Genomic DNA, 19,833 nt, shown 5'->3' with positions numbered 1-19,833 from the left:
AGGGTAAGACAGAGTGGGAGAGGAAGAAATCAAGAATGGGATCTCAGATTCCCATTCGGTCAGATGATAATAGGAGGAGAGACAAGTTTGAGTAAAAAGTAATGAGTCTGCTTTACACATATTTAATTCAAGATGATCACTGGCTTTTTTCTTTTTCTTTCTTTCTTTTTTAATAGTAGAAGCATCTACAGCTTATTTTTTTAAGTTCATTTATTTTATTTTATTTTTCTATACCCAACATCAAACTCAACAACCCTGAGATCAAGAGTCACACACTCTTCTGACTGAGCCAGCCAGGCGCCCTGTCATTGGTTTTTTCAAGTCAACATTTCCCAGTTTTCTAAACTTTATTCTTGAAAAGCCATTATTTATATATGTATACAAATTTACCATTGCCTTTGTGTACCTCTTACTCTGTATAGACCTAATGCATTTAAGCTACTGGATTCTAACTCCACAAGGACAGGGGTCACTTCTTACATCCTGGGAGTCCAACATAGTGCCTGGCACATAGTATTTAGTAAATACTTGAATGAGTGCCACTTTATTCATTTTTGTTTTTTTATTATGTTAGTCACCATACATCATTAGTTTTTGATGTGGTGATCCACGATTCCTTGTTTTCGTATAACACCCAGTGCTCCATGCAGTACATGCCCTCCTTAATACCCATCCCCCCAAACCCCTCCCCTCTAGAACCCTCAGTTTGTTTCTCAGAGTCCATCGTCTCTCGTGGTTCATCTCCCCCTCCGATTCCCCCCCTTCATATTTCCCTTCCTTCTCCTAATGTCCTCGGTGCTATTCCTTAGGTTCCACAAATAAGTGAAACCATATGATAATTGACTTTCTCTGCTTGGCTTATTTCACTTAGCATCATCTCCTCCAGTCCCATCCATGTTGATGCAGAAGTTGGGCATTCATCCTTTCTGATTGAATGCCACTTTATTTTGCTTCCATATTTACATGTCAGTCACCTTAAAGGTTATTTCCTTGTGAGTAGGGTGGTCTCCTGGTAGTCTTTGCATTTCTAGTGCCTGGTACAGAGCCTGACTCACAGTAAGGGCTCAGTAAATGTTAGCTGTTGTTTCTGCTGTTCTCCTCCTCCTCCTCTTCTTTGTTATCGTCATCTACCATTTAAGACCATTTTTATTTTTGTTAATTTTTGTCCTTGGTGTTAAATAATGATAATTTAGGGTTTTGTTTTCTGGTAGGAAGGGGAGTCCTCAGTTTTAGATGTTTACATATAACTTCTAATTCTAAAGGCCAAAACTTTGAGTGTAAATGCTGACTGATGTCGACATTATTTACTATGCTTAATTTCAGATACATCTATATAATGGGAATACAAGAAAGAAATGAGAAGTTGTTTTATAGAATTCTGCAAGATGATATTGAAAGTCTGATGCCAATTGTATATACACCAACAGTGGGTCTTGCCTGTTCCCAATATGGACACATCTTTAGAAGACCTAAGTAAGGCTTATTTTTAAAGAAATATTTGTAAATGATTATTGTATAGGAAAAATAGCACTCCCTAATACCTCTTACATTTCTCCTTTATGTATTACAGTCTTATGTCAATCACATTTCCCACCTAACAAAAGCTTAAATTGGACAAAAAGGGGTTAATAAAAACCCAGCTTGTTCATATCTTGTTTTTGTAGAAATGGCAGCATTCATTCCTAATCTTCTGCAAGTTTTTATGATTGGTGGAAGAACTGTGCATTTCTGTACAAAAATGGGGGGTACTATTAATTTTGGTGGCAGGTTCTCCAGAGTTATCATTAATGTCAGTTTGACAGTCTGCCCACATTAAAAGATTCTAATTTTTTTGTTGGCTTTAATTTCTGTTGTTTGTTCTTTTTTTTGAGCTTCTCCAGATTTTCATTCAAATAGTTCTAGCACCTCAAATATTTTAAATAGAAAGAGTATGGGAATGGGCATCTACTTAAGTCTTTCCATAAGTCACTTTCTCCCTCTGAATCTGTTTTCTCGTAAAATAAGGATGCTAGCACCTATTAAAGAGCAGCTGAGAAGGGCAGATGAGGAACTGATGGGACAATTCTTTGTAAACTTATGATTAATTTGTGTTTTCTTGTTGCGTTCCTCTAACCTATTGGCATTTTCAACAGTCCTCACACCTTTCCATGTCCTGCTTACATATCGACACAAATGTAGACCTTCAGACAACGCATTATAGCATTGATCTTCACTATGCCCTCATCTAGCCCATTGCAAGATGGGTCACCAGTACAGACTTTAATGTGTGTACAAAACACCTATGGGACTTAAAATGTTGATCTGTGCCAACCTTCCTCTCCTTCCCATTCCCAAGATTCTAACGAAAAAGAGAAAATTGTGGAGGTCTGGATTTTAATGAATACAGTTGGTGACGGTATTGCAGGTGTTCCGTGGAAGGAACTTTAACACTGTTCTATGTGCTGCCATCAGTTAATGTGTGTTAAACAGTTTGTTAAGTTAACCCAGCTGTTCAGCTCTTTTATAGTTCTTTTTCATTCAGAATAGTGGTTCTCAATCCAGATTAAAGGACAAGGAGAAACTTAAAAATATATTTATGCCTGGGCCCCACCTGTAGAGATTCTGATTCAGTCAGTCTGGAGTTGAGCCCCCATGTAGGTGTTTCATAAAAGTTCCTGGTATAGTTCTGATGTGTACCCAGCGCTCAGAACTGACATGAAGCATAAAGAACATGGCTTTGGGGTGAGGGCAGGTACTGTGTTTTTTGCATAGAAAATGGTCAGTAAATCTTGATCTAAAATCCAGGTGAGTTAAATCAGAATCTTTGGGGATGGGATCCCTGGCATTTTTGTAAAAAGCCCATCAGATGATTATATTCGAATACCTATGGTTGAGAAACTGTTTAAACTGATTTGAGTTAGGATAGTAATGTCAAAGTTGAGATACCAATGAGAAAGTTAAGTTTAAGAACCAGTTTGAAGGCACTGGGGGCCTGTTGGCCTTCATCTCTACCTAACCTGTTTTCTACAACCTATGTTTCTCTCCCACCCCTTCTTCCTTCCTCTCTTCCTTTTTAAAATTCTGGATGATTTATCTCAATTGGATAACAATATACAGTGTGTTTAAAATAACTTTTCACTTTTTCCTAATGCTTCAAGGACATCCTCTTTTGTGTGAAGTTACTATACTTCTTTCCCTTCCTGCTCCTTCAAATTTCAAATTTTCAGTTTTAGTGAGTTTTAATATTAGTTTATATAGCTTTATTATGCTGTCCTGCATTGGTGGTTTATTTTTATACTGCTTTCTACCGGAGGTGTATCGAGTTTCTTCCTGGGTAATACGATCATGTCATTTAATAATGATCTTTGTTGCAGCTACTGTGTGAGCAATGTAATTACAGTTTGGAATAGTTGAAAATATTTGAAAATAATCCAGTGTGATTTAGCCAAATCTGCTTTGAAATGATACTGTGTCTTGATGTTTTATTAAAATATCTAAATATTCCAGTTATGAACAAAAACTTAGGAGAAAACAAAAAACTGTTGTGAAATGCAAAGGTGTTTTTGTTCTGTTGCAGGGGATTATTTATTTCAATCTCAGACAGAGGTCATGTTAGATCAATTGTGGATAACTGGCCAGAAAATCATGTTAAGGTACTACTAATAGCACAACCTTCCTCTTCATAATCTTTTTTTTCCTTCTTTGTAAGTTACCTCTGAATTTCCAAGAATAGTTTTCATTGTTGCTCTGATTTATTTTGCACTTGCATACATGCAGATTTTGTGCTCTGAGAAGATCATGATAGTAATAATTGCAAGATGGGTCACCAGTACAGAGTTCGACTCTGGGAATGAAATGGGAGTTAGTTCACCAGGTGAACCTGTCACTGTTGATACCACTGGTGTTTCCTACCTTCTCTCTATTGCTTTTCTGTTTCTATTAATATTATTCTAGGTAGAGAAAATAAAATGCCATAAAAACTTTCATTTTGGTGGGTGGTGAGAGGATTTATGACACCTTTTTTCTTCTAAATCTCAGATAGATTTAGATCCTTAAGCAAATATAAAACTCTTAGAGTTTCAAATGTAATAAATATAAATCTGGTCCATCTGGCTGTCTTTCATAAAATAAAATCTAATGATTAAGATCTTTTGACAGGCTTTAGTGCTTGTTACAGGCAGTAATCTTACTTGCCTTTATAACATGTCTTCCTCACCAAAATAATCTTTGATGAATAATCATGAGTTCTAATAATCTAGAAAAAATTTAGCCAGATAATTAAACTCATAGTATCATCTTCAAACCTTGAAGATAGGGGTTTTTTTTTATTTTATATCTCTTTTCCCCACACTGTTGTTAAGGTGTTTCTTGTTTGGCCTAGGTTATTATGTGGGAGCAGCATATTGTTCATTTCTAACCTTGTTTTTTTCTTCTGGTTAATCTCTATCAGAAGTTTGCCTGCCTCTCCCCAGTTTAGTTTTTGTGAAGATATATAAGCTGATCCTCCAGTCAGAAACATTCTGTTTCTAAATCAAAGACAAAGGGAAATCAGATCTAGTTCATCTTTATTTTACACCTAGATTCTAGAAATCCTAGAATTTTAAATATGCTTGGTTGGTTTACTTTGGTAGTTAGTCAAGAAACAATATTATTTTTAAAAATGAGAGTGAAAATAATCTTTTTTCAAATTCTTTTTAGTACCCCACTTTTGACAACTTTTAATTTATATATATATTTTTGTAATTAAGGCTGTTGTGGTGACTGATGGAGAGAGAATTCTGGGTCTTGGAGATCTGGGTGTCTATGGAATGGGAATCCCAGTAGGAAAACTTTGTTTGTATACAGCCTGTGCAGGAATACGGCCTGATAGATGCCTGCCTGTGTGTATTGATGTAGGAACCGATAATCCAGTGAGTAAAACTATTTTCCCCCTTGGATCTTCCTCCCATATTTAAAAAACGAAAGCTTTACTACATTCTTCTTTTGAAGATAATATAAGATGGGAAAATTTTGTGATTAAAGTTAGCCTTTGTCTTAAACTGTGCTTTTTATATTTATACACATAATAGTAAATTAAGTCTCTTAAGAGTTTCTTAAAGAAATGTAGTAAGGTTTTAAAAATTACATTAGTAATTTTTTTATTTTGCAATTTTTGTTTTATAGAACATGTTTAAGCTGCTTAGGTAACAAAATGATTTTATTTTTACATTTGGTCTATTTTATAGGCACTCTTAAAAGATCCGTTTTACATGGGCTTATATCAGAAAAGAGATCGATCACAACGTTATGATGACCTGATTGATGAGTTTATGAAAGCCATTACTGACAGGTATTTTTTTTTTTAAGTTTGAGTAAATGAAAGAGTCTTTAATAAAAGAAAGGAACCAGAGTTTTGTTTTTCTTTATCTCTTTTGAAGGTGCATAGAAGGAGATTAAATTTTTGAGAGCTTGGGTTCTGTCCTGCCTGCTTAGATGTACTGAGACTGGTGACACCCTTTGTATTCTGCCTTGCTCTCCTGAGTTGTCTGACCTCATGTGGCAAGTGTGCATTCCCTGCTCCTGCCAGACCCTCACTATTCAGTTCTAACATGCAGAATCCTCCATCTAGACATTCTGTTGCTCCTTCATATTTGTGTCCAAAACAACTCCTTCCCTTAGCAAACTGCCCATCTTCTGTTTAGCCAACCTCTCTATTAATGGCAGCAACATTCACACTCTGGCCAAAACTTTGCTCTTGATATTATCTTTGACTCTTCCTCCTTCTCTGTCAACCTCCTCCAGAGTCCATCAGTCCTCAGACCCAGATGGTCCTACCACTTAAATGCCTTAGAGATACATCTCTTTTCCATTGCCACAGCCTTTCTGCAGATCCTCTTTCTCCGGGTTGCTTCTAAACCTGCCTCTAATTTCTCTCCTCTCCATTTCATCTTCACCTTACCTCTATGTTAATCTTTTTAAAATGTGCACTTCATCATGTCATTCTATTGCTTGAAATCTCTCAGTGGTTCCCTGTTGTCATAGGGTCAAGTCCAAGCTCTTTATGATCCAGCTCAGCCCTACCTTTTACATTGCTCGTACATAGAACATACTAAGAAAATTAATGCCTTTTCAGAGTTAAAGCTGACATATCTAAAACTAAACTTTCATCTTCCCAGAAATTGCCATCTCCTCCCTTCCCTCACTTCCCTACCTTGGACAATCAAATAGTATCTTCTTAGTCATCCAGATTGCCCTGGCACTTGAACAGCTTTTCCCTTAACATCTCAGGTGGTCCTCATCAAGTTCTGTTTGTTCATTCTAATGTCTCATAATTGTCCCTTTAACTTCCCATGGCTTCTCCTTCAGATTTTCTTGTTCCCATACCATAGGAGCCTTCTAGCTGCTTCTGCACACACCAGACTATGCTGCATTATCACTGGCAGGTCTGTCCTTCCTAAAGAGAGTCTTTCCTTTCCTGAAGCCCTTCAGTGATTCTATATCAGATACAGAATAAAATCCCTATTCCCTAATTTTGCATTCAAGAGTCTACCATCTGGCCCCAACCTACCTTAACTAACTTCTCCTTATCCTTTCATATAAACCCTGAAATATGTAGCCTGACTGCTGAAAATTCAGGGTCACCAAAATACACCTTGTTTTTCTTCCTGCCTCTTTACTTTTTGTTCTTTGAGGGCCCAGATAAAGTCTTACCTCCTTTTCAAGCCTTCCCTTACCCCAGCTCATCAAAATGCCAGTGAACTCCTACGGAAATTATTTTTTAACCTCTTATTTAATATATACTTTCCTGTGTTGCTGTTTAACTCCTAATATAATAAGAATACACATATCAAATATATACTTTATGAGACTCAGATAAAAATCTCTTCTTAGGAAGTTATTTCATGCTTATATGTGCTGGGCAACCTTGTAGGCACTTGGAAATCGCTTATACCAATTAATATCCCATAGATTCACCCCATAAATTTTTCTGAATAAGTAGTAGATTTCTGCATTTCGACTCCAGTTTTCACAGGCTCTGAAAATTGCCAGGTGGCCTTAAATGGACTAACATGATACATTATTTTTAAATGGGATCATAAGGAATATTAGACAGGAAAGCTGTTTAATAATGGTATTTTCAACACAGCCATTATGGATTTTGCTGTTTTTAGATATGGACAGAACACACTTATTCAGTTTGAAGACTTTGGAAATCATAATGCATTCAGGTTCTTGAGAAAATATCGAGAAAAGTATTGTACCTTCAATGATGATATTCAAGGTAAAGCAAAAAGAAAAGCTTAGGTTTTTTATCTCTCCTTCTTTAAATGTTTTTAATCTGCCCCTTTTTTATTTAAAAAAAATCTTTATTTTGGGGGGCACCTGGGTGGCTCAGTCGGTTGAGCGTACAACTCTTGATTTCAGCTCAGGTCGTAATCTCGGGGTCATTGGGCTCTGCACTCAGTGGAGAGTCTGCTTGAGATTCTTTCCTTCTGCCCTCCCCCTGCTCCCCATTCATGAGCTCTCTCTCTCTCCCCAAAATAAAAAAATCATTTAAAAAAATCATTATTTTTCTTACAGGAACAGCTGCAGTAGCTCTAGCAGGTCTTCTTGCAGCACAAAAAGTTATTGGTAAATCATTCTCAGAACACAAAATCTTATTCCTTGGAGCAGGAGAGGTAAGTTTTTGTAAGCTTTTAGAATTTAAAACTAAAACTCTCCTTTAGAATTGGAAAAATGCAACATAATGAGCTTCTAATTTTGTTGGGATCTTGTATGAAGTGAAAATCTCTGTTGTAAAGTAGGTAATTTAAAATATGTTTAAAGATAATACTATGTTTAGAGAGAATATCACAAAGAATCAACTTTTGCATGATTTGTTAGGGAATAAACCAAATATTCCTCATAACGTATAATCCTCATATATAAAATAATTCAAGCATTGTATTATACCCTGGTCTTTATTTTTTAAATTTATGTTTTGTTGGACAGGCTGCTCTTGGAATTGCAAATCTCATAGTTATGGCTATGGTAGAAAATGGCGTCTCAGAAGAAGAGGCACAAAAGAAAATTTGGATGGTTGACAAGTTTGGTTTATTATTTAAGGTAAGCTATTTAAATCTTGGAGAAGCAAAAGAATGTTGTTACAATGATACTTTTAGTTTGACTTTTTAAAAATATTATCAATTCTTAAAATATTGTATCATACTGAACTATCTAGATTATATCAGTTGGAGACCTTCCAGTATATTCTCAACAGAAATCCTCCAGTCTCCTTTTTGTCTTTTATAGACCCTTGCTTCATATTCAAGTCATAATCTCCATGTTGGCACCAGTCATATTCTTTCTTGCTTTGTTCTCTGACTCTTAAGACATCAAGTAACCATATAAATAAGATTGTATTTGACCTTTCTAAAACTAGGTTTTTAATTGGAACTCAGAAGTTTCTAATTAAATCGTTAGCAGGACATCCAACATTTGAGCAGAAATTCCTTAACCATTTAGAGATCTTAATCCCTTGTAACAGTGTGAGAGAAATCCACGGACCTTTTCCTGAAGCCTGCTCATGGATAAGAAAGAGCTTCCAGCCCAGATTAATTTAGTGTCCTTTGCACCTGCCTGCCTTCCTAGCATTGATTGCCATTTTTAGTAGCTTAATAAATGCATTTTATCTTATACTGTGTAACACGTTAGGTAAACCATTTCATAGTTAAACCATTTCATAGTTGAATCCAGTACACAATGCTGAAGTCTTTTTGCTGTATATAATGACATACAGCTGTTACTTGAAATATACCTCTTTGGAGCAAGCTTATTTCAATGTACTTTGTTTCAGTTCTGAAATCTTTTCTTCTTAACTAGTACTCACAACTGTTGGTACAGAAAATAAAATGAAAAAGTGTGTGCATGAAAAGTCTTGAGTGCTTAAATTGTACATAATTTAAAATTATAGTTTAAAATGTGCCAGACCATTGTGATAAGACTCTACAGGTATCTCATTTAATCTTCTCAAAAATTCTGTGAAGTTTTACAAATAAGGAAACTGAGGATCTAAAAGGGCAGGTGACTTTTCCAAGGTCATATCCAAACCGAGTGTGAAGCCTGTGCTTTTGGCCATTCAGCTGGGCTGCCTTCCAAGTGAGCTATAACCACTGTATTTGCTTGTATATAAGATACAAAGATTATAAACTTTGTACTTTTAGAAGGCTATTGGCAGAATACATATTGTTCCTGGTACACAGTTTGGTGCTTCTTCTTGTGGTGTTGGTTTTCACAAATTTTTTTTTGTTTCTTTTTTATATTTGTAACAAGTCAAGTCTAGAATGAGTGTGCTGTTGGCTAGCACAAATGAGAATCCCTGTATATCTGCAAGTTCAGGGTATTTTCTTCTTTTAGGGTGTGTGAATAGCTTGACCTATGGGTTTTAGGTGTCTAGACTCTCCTGCTGACCCAAACACTGCCCTCCTTTTTGAGACTTTTAGAGTTTCCTGTTGAACCTGCATATTGGAGAGCTGTGATCCTCCTGGGGGCAAGCATAAGAAGCCCCTGTCCTGAGAACCTGGATCTGTTGTGGCTATATGTCAGTCCTTTAATTAACTTCCCATCCAGCTGATGATAGTGTGCTGCTTTTCCCAGACCCCGCTAGTTCTTAACTGGGGTTATCCTGGAGTTCTGAGGGAAAAATTCACCTCTGCTGTGGGGTCTCCTGTTTTGCCAAAATAAGGATATGGATTTCTCAGCCTGCTTGGTTTTTGCATTTGATATATTTTTGACCACTTTAAATTGTTGAGAAATTCTTCACTGTTCTAGTTTGTCAGTGGTATGTCTCCTGGCCTTGAAACACTAATAAAGATTTAATTTTTATAGTTTTTGGCTTAGGATTTCGGGAGGAAAGCACATTTCTTCATTCAGCCATCTTGAACCAGAATTCCTTGTTCCTCTTGTTTCAAAACTCTTGCTAGTACAAGTCCATGATGTCTGTCTTCAATTCTGAAATTCCAAAAGCTCTGAAATCCCAAAGTTTTTTTGAAATTGGTAACAGATCTGATTGACTTGAACTTGTCTGGTAGCAAAACCAGAGAGGGTATTTGTAGTCTTGACCTTTTGTACTTAGTGTACTAAATTTTGTTCAGTTTGGTGTGCCATGGTGGGGGGATTTATAATATTTGATATATTACCATAATACATTTATAAAATATGAAAGTATTTTACATCTAGCCCAGATAAGGGATTCTAAGCCTTTGTGCCATATTGGATTTAGAAGCCCTTCACAAAGCAAATGAGTTTTTGACAGGGACTAGGAAGTTTCTGCTTATGACGGGATTTATGTTTTATATCTGAGTTTTGTGGACACAGCAAGATAGAATTGGAAGATAGAGGCTGAAGAGGAAAGTAAATGAGAATGAAAAGATATTCCTAGTGTAGAAACAGTATGTGACTCATAATGATGTCTTTTCAATTAATCCTCAGTAAGCACTTGCTAAAAAATACTGTATTTTTCCCAAAAATTCAGGGGCGGAAAGCTAAAATAGAGAGTCATCAGGAACCATTTGCTCACTCAGCCCCGGGGAATATACCTGATACTTTTGAAGATGCAGTAAATATACTCAGGCCTTCAGCTATAATTGGTAAGTAGAGTTGTTGACAAGTCATTGTATCACTTACCTGTATGTTGCTGGTCATAACTACCGTGCAGGAGTACTAAAAATGAAATGACCTATTTTATCTAGCTTTCAGCATACAGTGTGTTTTTCTGTGATAGCATTTTGGTCATAGTGTGTAAAGTTCAATTAACAGATGTTGCCTGTACTGTTAAGTGCGGGAAGGTGTGCAGTTGATCATGCTTTGCTTTTAGAGTTGCTGTGACTACTGTGCTCAAAACCTGAAAAAGACCAAGGTCATAGGACATACTGAACCAAGAAAGTCCTATGCAGGGTCAAAGCTTTGCATTGGCAACAAAGCAGAAAGCTTTGGTATGTTTTGAGAGTCAGACATTGCATAGCTGACTTCAGAATATGCCAAAATGGCATTGGGTTCACCCCAGAAAATGTAAAAGTCTTTATTTTTTTTAAAGATTTTATTTATTTATTTTACAGACAGAGAGGGCATGCGAGTGCGGGGGTGGGGGTAAGGGAGGTAGGAGGGGTGGGAAGAAGAGAGGGACAAGCTGACTCCGCGCTGAGTGCGGAGCCTGACACAGGGCTCAGTCTCAGGACCCTGAGATCATGACCTGAGCTGAAACCAAGAGTCGGATGCTTAACCAATTGAGCCACCCAGGTGCCCCAGAAAATGTAAAAGTCTTTAAAAGAGGAGCTATTTCATTTTCTATATACCTGTAAGATTTGAATCCATAAGTTTTTAATAATTTTATCACTTTCTTGTAGAAGCCCTATTGAATGCTAAATAGTAAAACCGTCACAAACAGTAAGTTTCTATGGTCATTAGCTTCTTCATTGATTAGAACTCTTAATTTCTTAGAGTAGTAAGAGGACATCTTGAAGATCACCCAGTCAATTTCTCTCAAAACTCAATATGAAAACCTAGGAATCTCATTGATTCTATCTCTGGAGGGTCAAGGAAACAAAAATTAAAAATGTCTAATTCTTTTAGAACTCCTAGACTCCTAAAAATATGTCCACACACTTCTATATGGAGAAACACTGAATATAAATTCCTTTTTTTACATAAGAAAAACAAGCACAGAGATGTTAAACAGCTTGCCCAAGATTTGTGAATATTTCATACAGCCAGGAGTGACAGAGCAAGCACTAAAACTCTAGCCTCTAGATCAGTATTTTTATTACATATCAGTTTATAAAGTGGAATTGAAAATTAATTATTTTGACTGTTGAATATAAGTCTTCTTACTAGATGAACTGGAAAAGTACTCAAATGAGGTATTGCTTGGCTATCCCCAGATTCCCATCATGGGCTAAGTACTCTTCATGCTTCTGTAACACTGCATACTTGGCACCTGTTACAGGTTTTCTCATTTTCTGCTTTGTTTTTCTCTCAACTATAAGCTGCATTGTATTCATGTTTATATTCCAATGGCCTAATGCAGTGTCTGAGGCATTGTAGGGGCTTAAGAAAAGGTCATTAAATTGCATCAAGAAAGTAGATTGCTTTAGTCAAGATTTTTTTATCCCTTCTGAATTCCTATTATTTTGTAATGAACACTAGAGTTTAACAATTTAACATTTGAGATGCAAGTTTTTATCTTTTTAAAATTCATTTTTAATTGTGGTAAAATGTACATAAAATTTGCCTCATAACTATTTTTTTAAAATTTAAATTCAATTAGCCAGCATATAGTACATCATTAGTTTCAAATGTAGAGTTCAGTAATTCATCAGTTGCATATATCATAACCCTTTTTAAGTGTACAATTGGGTAGGGTTAAGCGCATTCACATTGTTGTGCAGCTGGTCTCCAAAACTCATTTTGCAAAACTGAAACTCCGTACCCATTAAACAAATACTTTCCCCTAGCCCCTCACTATCACTCTTCTACTTTTTGTGTTTATGAATTTAACTACTCTGGGTATCTCATATAAATGGAATCATATAGTATTTGTCCTTTTGTGACAGGCTTATTTTACTTAGCATAATGTCCTCAGGGTTCATTCATGTTGTAGCAAGTTTTATCTTAATTAGACAGTGATGGAGATAGTCATACTCTTTTTTTTATTTCCTACAATTTACTATGTTTGGGGTAAACAATAAATATTTTGGTGAAAATTTTTAGCATTTTATTGTTTTTTTCAGATTTGAGATTGTGTTCCCATGGCATTTTCTCAGCAATACAAAATCTGTGCTTTTGTTGTGTTAAACCTATTGTAGAAATGCTGTTGATAAGAATTGTTTTATGGTACATGTAAAGAAGTTGCTTTTCTCCCCCCTTATTATTATAGGAGTTGCAGGAGCTGGCCGACTTTTCACTCCTAGTGTAATCAAAGCCATGGCTGATATCAATGAAAGGCCTGTAATATTTGCATTAAGCAATCCTACAGCAATGGCTGAATGCACGGCAGAGGAAGCATATACACTTACAGAGGTACTAATAATAATTATATGAATTGGTTGTGTCTATTGTTTTCCTTCTGTTAGCCTTAGTTATACATTCTCGCATAATTCTTTTCATGGTTACCTGTAGAGATTACAGTATGCACCCATGGGTCATCAAGTTCTGATATAAACTATTGCATGTATGGATTCTGGAAAATAATTACTTTATATCTCCATGTTAACACCTTCATGTCTTGTGTGCTATTGTTGTGCATTTTTTTAAAGATTTTATTTATTTATTTGACAGAGAGAGACACAGTGAGAGCAGGAACACAAGCAGGGGGAGTGGGAGAGGGAGAAGCAGGCTGATGTGGGGCTCGATCCCGGGACTCTGGGATCATGACCTGAGCCGAAGGCAGACACTTAACGACTGAGCCACCCAGGCGCCCCATGACTTCTGTTTTCCTTTTGATACATCATTTTGTCTTGGGTTTTGCTACGATGGGCATAGTTGTGTTTGTATTTATTCCATCTGGGACTGTAGAGCTCTGTATCTTGATGCCCTCTTTTGTGGTCTGTGTTTGGAAATACCTGAGTTGGCTGCGTTCTCTGTCTTCCTCTTGTGGGTCTCCAGTTGTAGAGTGTCAGACGAGTTCACATATCTCATGCATCTCTTACACTACTTTCTGCATATTCCATCCTATTGGCATACTGTGTGTTTTTTTTTTTAAGATTTTTATTTATTTATTTGAGAGAGAGCAGGGGGAGGAGCAGAGGGAGAGGGACAAGCAGACTCCATGCTGAGCACAGAGCCTGACGCAGGGCTTGATTCCACAACTCTGAGATCATGACCTGAGCCGAAATCAAGAGTTGGACACTTAACCGACTGAACCGTCCTGGTGCCCCTGCATACCGGATTTTAATCTGGTGATTTTCTTTGGGTTTATCTTCCAGTTGCATATACTCTTTAGCTATGCTAATCTATTGCTAGGTTCTTAATTTTATTATACTTTTCATTTGTAGAATTTTGATTTGACTATTTTTCTAATTAGTGACACAGACTTAAATGGCATATTATAGAAATAATCGATTCTGCTTCCTTGCCCTCATATTTAATAAAACAATTCTTTTTACTCTTCAAACATATCTTCACCATCGGTGTTTGTCTTTAGGAAGATCATTGTTTTCAGTCATCTGACAGCTATCAGGAACAAGTTTTTACTTTCATCCAAATCATTTAAGATTTCGTTCTTTTGAGGCGCCTGGGTGGCTCAGTCGTTAAGCATCTGCCTTCGGCTCAGGTCATGATCCCAGGGTCCTGGGATCGAGCCCCGCATCGGGCTCCCTGCTCCACGGGAAGCCTGCTTCTCCCTCCCACTCCCCCTGCTTGTGTTCCTGCTCTCACTGTCTCTCTCTGTCAAATAAATAAATCTTTTAAAAAAACAAACATTTATTTCTTTTGAATTCTTTGACACTGCCACAGGGTTATATACCAATTACAAGTATCTGCTCATATACCATTAGGACAGGTGGGTTTTTTTCCTACTGTTCCGTAGGGATATATTTTTAATCTCCACAATGTAACCACATTCTGTATTGTTCTTGTAAGTGATCTTTAAGTGGCCCCAGGAAGCAATATTTAAAGGCTCATTTACAGTGATACCCAGCAGGAATAATTATTAGGTCATGTACTTCAGAATAGGTAACAAATCTATGATAAATGTTTTTGTCTCCACTGTATTAAAAACGTCTTTTATTATGGAAAATTCTGAACATATACAGAGGTAGAAGAGTCTAATCAACTCCCATATGCCAGTACCAGGTGTACTAATTATCAGCTCATCAATCTTGTTCCTTCTACATCCTACCCATCCTGGGTTATTTTGAAACAGATCTCAAGACATCATATCGTTTCATTATAAATATTATAGTGTATCTCTAAAAAGTTAAGAGTTCTTTTAAAGATATAATCACAGTATCATTATCACACCTCACAATTTTTAGCAGTGTTTTTAGAATACTTATTTCATCTTTCTGCCTAGCTTATAGTTCTCTGCTAAAATATTCTATCTTGTTATATAATTTCTGAAATATATGAATCATGATTAAAGTTAATGTCTGGGGCGCCTGGGTGGCTCAGTTGATTAAGCGACTGCCTTCAGCTCAGGTCATGATCCTGGAGTCCCGGGATCGAGTCCCACATCGGGCTCCCTGCTCGGCGGGGGTCTGCTTCTCCCTCTGACCCTCTTCCTTCTCACGCTCTCTGTCTCTCATTCTCGCTCTCTCAAATAAATAAATAAAATCTTTAAAAAAGAAATAAAGTTAATGACTGATAGCAAGAAATACCTTACTCTCTGGGAATCCATTTCTATTATCTATCTGTCTTTCTTTTTCTTGGTTATGCCATTTTGTATTTTTGTAAGCCTAGTTTTATTTTTGTTTTTTGTTTCCTTGTCGAATGCTAGATGGTATGGGTGAAAAATTGTAGCAGTATTTTGAGGCTCTGGATGAAGCGTTCTTCCCTTTTCCTCTGGTGGGTATTGGTCTGGAGCAGCTCACCATAATCTAATCAGGATGCAGTCCATGGGGTGCCTGCTCTTTTTCCACAGTTTACCCTTTCTCCCAGTGTGTACCCCTTTCGGCATAAATCAGAAGTCCTGGGGTATTTATTAGCACCCATCATCCCCAGCAGCCCCTGAACTTTACTTTTCTCTCTGTGTCATTGTAAGGCTCCTGAAAGCTTTGTTGCTCAGGCTCTCAGGCACAGATACTGCTTTTGAAGTCCGCAATCACCTTCAGGGGGAAAGCTTCAAGTGCTGGGCTCACATACCTTGTTTTCCTATTCTTCTGCATCGCCCACACCCAAGCTCTCACTATCTTGATAGCCCTGCTGCTTTCTTAACAGATATTTTTAATATATTTTTTCCAGTTTCTCTCATTGTTATCAGAGGGAGAATTGGTGTGAAACAGCCTAGATGAGTGCCAAAGCAGAACCTTCTCAGAACTTTCCAGACTGAGTATTCATGCTCCTTATGTCTTTAGCATTCTTTTTTCTCACTGCCAAAAAATTTATTTTGATAACGTACATGCCTTCTAAATGCCTTTCACTTCATATTGCCCCTCAGTTTAGTCAAAATAAATTCTCCCGACTATTGGTTTCCAACAGTTATAGTAATCACTGAAACTTCTAATAGTTATTGAAATATTTTTCTTTGAAATCATCCACAAAATCAGCATCCAGATAGCAAAAAAGTAAATAAATAAAAATCAGTCTCTTCAGTATACTGTCTTATCTTTTTACAAAGTAGGGTATCCTGTTTACCAGTCTTTACTACTTAAAACTAGTGGTTATTGTGTCTCCAAATTAAATCTTAGTCTTATACAATGACTGATAAATATACTCAACGTATCAGTGGGTTTTGGCATTTTAGAAATATAAAAAATGTAAATGTTTTGGGCAGTAGTAGTATATCACTAGAAGACTGCCCAAACATTTAAGAATTTTTTTTTAATAAATACTATTATAAGAGCTGTGCATTATTGGAATGAATAAAAATCCTCCAAGGAGACTAGTTTGATATGTTGTATTCCATCAATTCTAATATGCAAATTTTTTCTCAATATTGTATTACCTCCTAAAAATGATAAAAAATCATTGTGTCATAGCTTAATTTTACATAAATTCCTTCTTAGTGTTATATAAGATAATGGCATAAATCATGTATTTGCAGTCACCTCTTAAATTTTTAGTGCCCTTTTGTTTTCAGTAGAGAGAAGTCTTGGTGTTACTCTAACATCCTCTGCTTCTTAGTGAGAAAAATATATATTTTTTTAAATTCTTGAACTTCAGCATGAGAACACTTGGTTATAATTGAGATCCAGCCACATTTAAACTATAGGTTGACTATGAAAGAAAAAAAATTAAAAAAAATAGCCTGGAGAAGATGAGCTGCTGTAGAATCTTGCCATTCTAGAGAAGATACCCAAGGTCTTTCTAAATCTCCAAATTTACTGATATCATGAGAATGTAACATTTTTCCTATAAAGAGCTTATATTGTATAAGCCATTTTATAAAGCTATTAAAATTAGTGGTATCACAAAAATAATCTTTTTATAAGCTTTATCATTGTAATGATATATGGCATTAACCATGAACTGACTCTAATCTTCAAAGAAACACGATTTCATCACAAGTGGAACTATGCTTAGAACAGGTAGAGAATGATCAGAGCTCTCTGTAGAAAATGATACAGCCACCTGACACTGTAGCTTCAGGAGAGTCACCTGGATCCAGCGCTAGCATAGGTAGGTAGCTTCTACACTTTGTGTCATTTTGAAACTGAAAGTATGTCTTGTAAAAGTAGTAATGTACATTGTAGACCTTCAGATGGTCCAAAGGGTCACATTGTTGAGTGTTAAATCCACTAATGCCAAGGATCCACTATACTTCAAAGAATAATCAGCCTTGGTATAATACACATTTTTAGATCTAGAGAAAAGAGGACAAAGCATTGTCTAAACAATTATTATTCTGTCCAGTGTTCAGGTGCTATGTCAGTTTGTCCATCCTACTGTGTGGAGATAGTTCAGTTTTCTGTAAACCATCTCTTACTTAATCCAGGTACCTGTTTAAACATGACTTACTTTTGGGGCGCCTGGGTGGCTCAGTCGGTTAAGCTTGACTTCAGCTTGGGTCATGATCTCAGGGTTGTGGGATTGGGCCCAGTGTCGGGCTCTGTGCTTAGTGTGAAGTCTGCTTGAGACTGGCTTTCCCTCTCCCTTTGCCCCTCCCCCGCTTGCTCTCTCTCTCTCTCTCCCTCTAAAATACATAAATAAATCTTTTAAAAAAATAAATAAAGGGCGCCTGGGTGGCTCAGTTGGTTAAGCGACTGCCTTCAGCTCAGGTCATGATCCTGGAGTCCCAGGATCAAGTCCCACATTGGGCTCTCTGCTTGGCGGGGCTTCTCCCTCTGACCCTCTTCCCTCTCGTGCTCTCTATCTCTCATTCTCTCTCTCTCAAATAAATAAATAAAATCTTTAAAAATAAATAAATAAATAAGTAAATATTAAAAAATAAAAGAAACATAAGTAACTTTAGTCATACCTCAAGTATTCCAAGATAGATTATCCTATTTGAGAACTACTGTTTTCTTGCTCTTTGCGTTTTTTTGCCAAGGAGGAGTAGAACAGATGGGATTTGTGGCGGGGAAATGATATTCAGAGGATTTATAGGGGCACCTGGGTGGCTCAGTTGGTTAAGCATCTGCCTTCAGCTCAGGTCATGATCCCAGGGTCCTGGGATTGAGCCCTAGGTCCCTGCTCAGCGGTGAGCCTGCTTCTCCCTCTCCCTCTGCTGCTCCCCTGGCTTATGTATTCTCTTGCTCTCTCTCTCTCAAATAAATAAAATCTTTAAAAAAAAAATAAAGGATTTATAAATTTACTTTCAGGTCCTCTTCAATTTCACAGGTATCTAATTCTCTTAGAAATATTGAATATGGGAGTTGCTTAAGCGTCTGCCTTTGGCTCAGGTCATGATCTCAAGGTCTTGGGATCAAGCCCTGCATGGGGCTCCCTTTTCAGCAAGGAGTCTGCTTCTTCTGCTGATCCTCCCCGGCTCTTGTGTGCTCGCTTGTTTTCTCTCTCTCAAATAAATAAATAAAATCTTTTTAAAAAAATATATCTAATATGCTAGTAACATTATATGCCATTGTTGAGCACAGTACTAACATTGATACAATAAATTTGGAGACTTACTTTTCTTCAACAAGGCAACATGCTGTATTTTTCTGGGGTAATAGTGTGGTTATACCATACATCTATTGTGTAAACTGCCCTACGGGGGTGCATTATTAGCATGATAGAAAGACCATGGGCTTTGGAATTATAAAAAAAATTCTGGATTCAAGTTTAACCTCTACAATTGTAATGTGTGACTTTTTACAGAGTACTTGGAAATCTAAACTGTAGTTTTCTGAGATTTTTTTTTTATATCAGTGAGATGGAGATGATGATAATCTCATAAGACTTTTTATGCAAGCTAAACTGAACACATACCAAGCACCTGGTGTACAGAGACAAAAATAGTAGATGTATAGTCAGTGATCACGGTTTAATTTTTGATGTGTTCCCCTTCATTCACAGATGTTTACAGCAATCTTTATTATTCGGGATGCTTTTGTTGGCCCATCTACATTTTAAGCTTTTTAAGGGAATTAGAAGCATGAGGTTTTTTAGTTTATTAATGGACAGTTTTCAATTTTATTTGTGTGCTATGCATAAAAGCTCATTCTGATAAGAATTTTAATGAAAGGATTATGTTATATTGTAAATTATGCCTGTTTGCAAGTAATATATTGGTCTTTTTTAGTACAGGATTTAATTTTGTTTTGATTCACCTCAATGTTAGTCCACATTAGGTTACAAATTGAGGGGCGCCTGGGTGGCTCAGTCAGTTGGGCGTCTGCCTTCAGCTCAGGTCATGATCTCAGGGTCCTGGGATGGAGCCCTGCATCGGGCTCCCTGCTCCACGGGAGGCCTGCTTCTCCCTCTCCCACTCCCCCTGCTTGTGTTCCCTCTCTCGCTGTGTCTCTCTCTGTCAAATAAATAAGTAAAATCTTTAAAAAAAAAAAAAGGTTACAAATTGAGGTTATTTCATTTCTTATCAGGGAAGATGTTTGTTTGCCAGTGGCAGTCCATTTGAGCCAGTGAAACTCAGTGACGGGCAACTCTTTACACCAGGCCAAGGAAACAATGTGTATATTTTTCCAGGTAAGTGCCACCATTATTTATGTTAAAGAGTATTCGTTAATTACTTTAAAATACTTAACGAAATTACATAGAATTTAAGATTAAAATGAACAATAGTAT

General features: G+C 36.8%; 1 protein-coding gene across 5 annotated transcripts in view; it reads left to right on the top strand.

Annotated features, from left to right (window-relative positions):
* Nucleotides 1-19,833, top strand: part of ME2 (malic enzyme 2) — a 54,919-nt gene that overhangs the window by 21,344 nt on the left and 13,742 nt on the right. For all 5 annotated transcript variants that reach the window (XM_073898219.1, XM_025886815.2, XM_073898221.1 and 2 more), the window contains 10 exons: nt 1,324-1,473; nt 3,557-3,632; nt 4,728-4,889; nt 5,205-5,308; nt 7,131-7,240; nt 7,540-7,637; nt 7,951-8,064; nt 10,472-10,586; nt 12,872-13,014; nt 19,632-19,734. In XM_073898219.1, the coding sequence (XP_073754320.1) occupies nt 1,324-1,473; nt 3,557-3,632; nt 4,728-4,889; nt 5,205-5,308; nt 7,131-7,240; nt 7,540-7,637; nt 7,951-8,064; nt 10,472-10,586; nt 12,872-13,014; nt 19,632-19,734 (1,175 nt within the window). The remainder of the gene's footprint in view (nt 1-1,323; nt 1,474-3,556; nt 3,633-4,727; nt 4,890-5,204; nt 5,309-7,130; nt 7,241-7,539; nt 7,638-7,950; nt 8,065-10,471; nt 10,587-12,871; nt 13,015-19,631; nt 19,735-19,833) is intronic.

Source organism: Callorhinus ursinus, unplaced genomic scaffold, assembly GCF_003265705.2.
Source record: "Callorhinus ursinus isolate GAN/ISIS: 27379988/994484 unplaced genomic scaffold, GSC_fseal_2.0 scaffold11, whole genome shotgun sequence".
In the NCBI taxonomy this organism is placed as follows: domain Eukaryota; kingdom Metazoa; phylum Chordata; class Mammalia; order Carnivora; family Otariidae; genus Callorhinus; species Callorhinus ursinus.
This window is presented reverse-complemented; position numbering and strand designations above follow the sequence as displayed.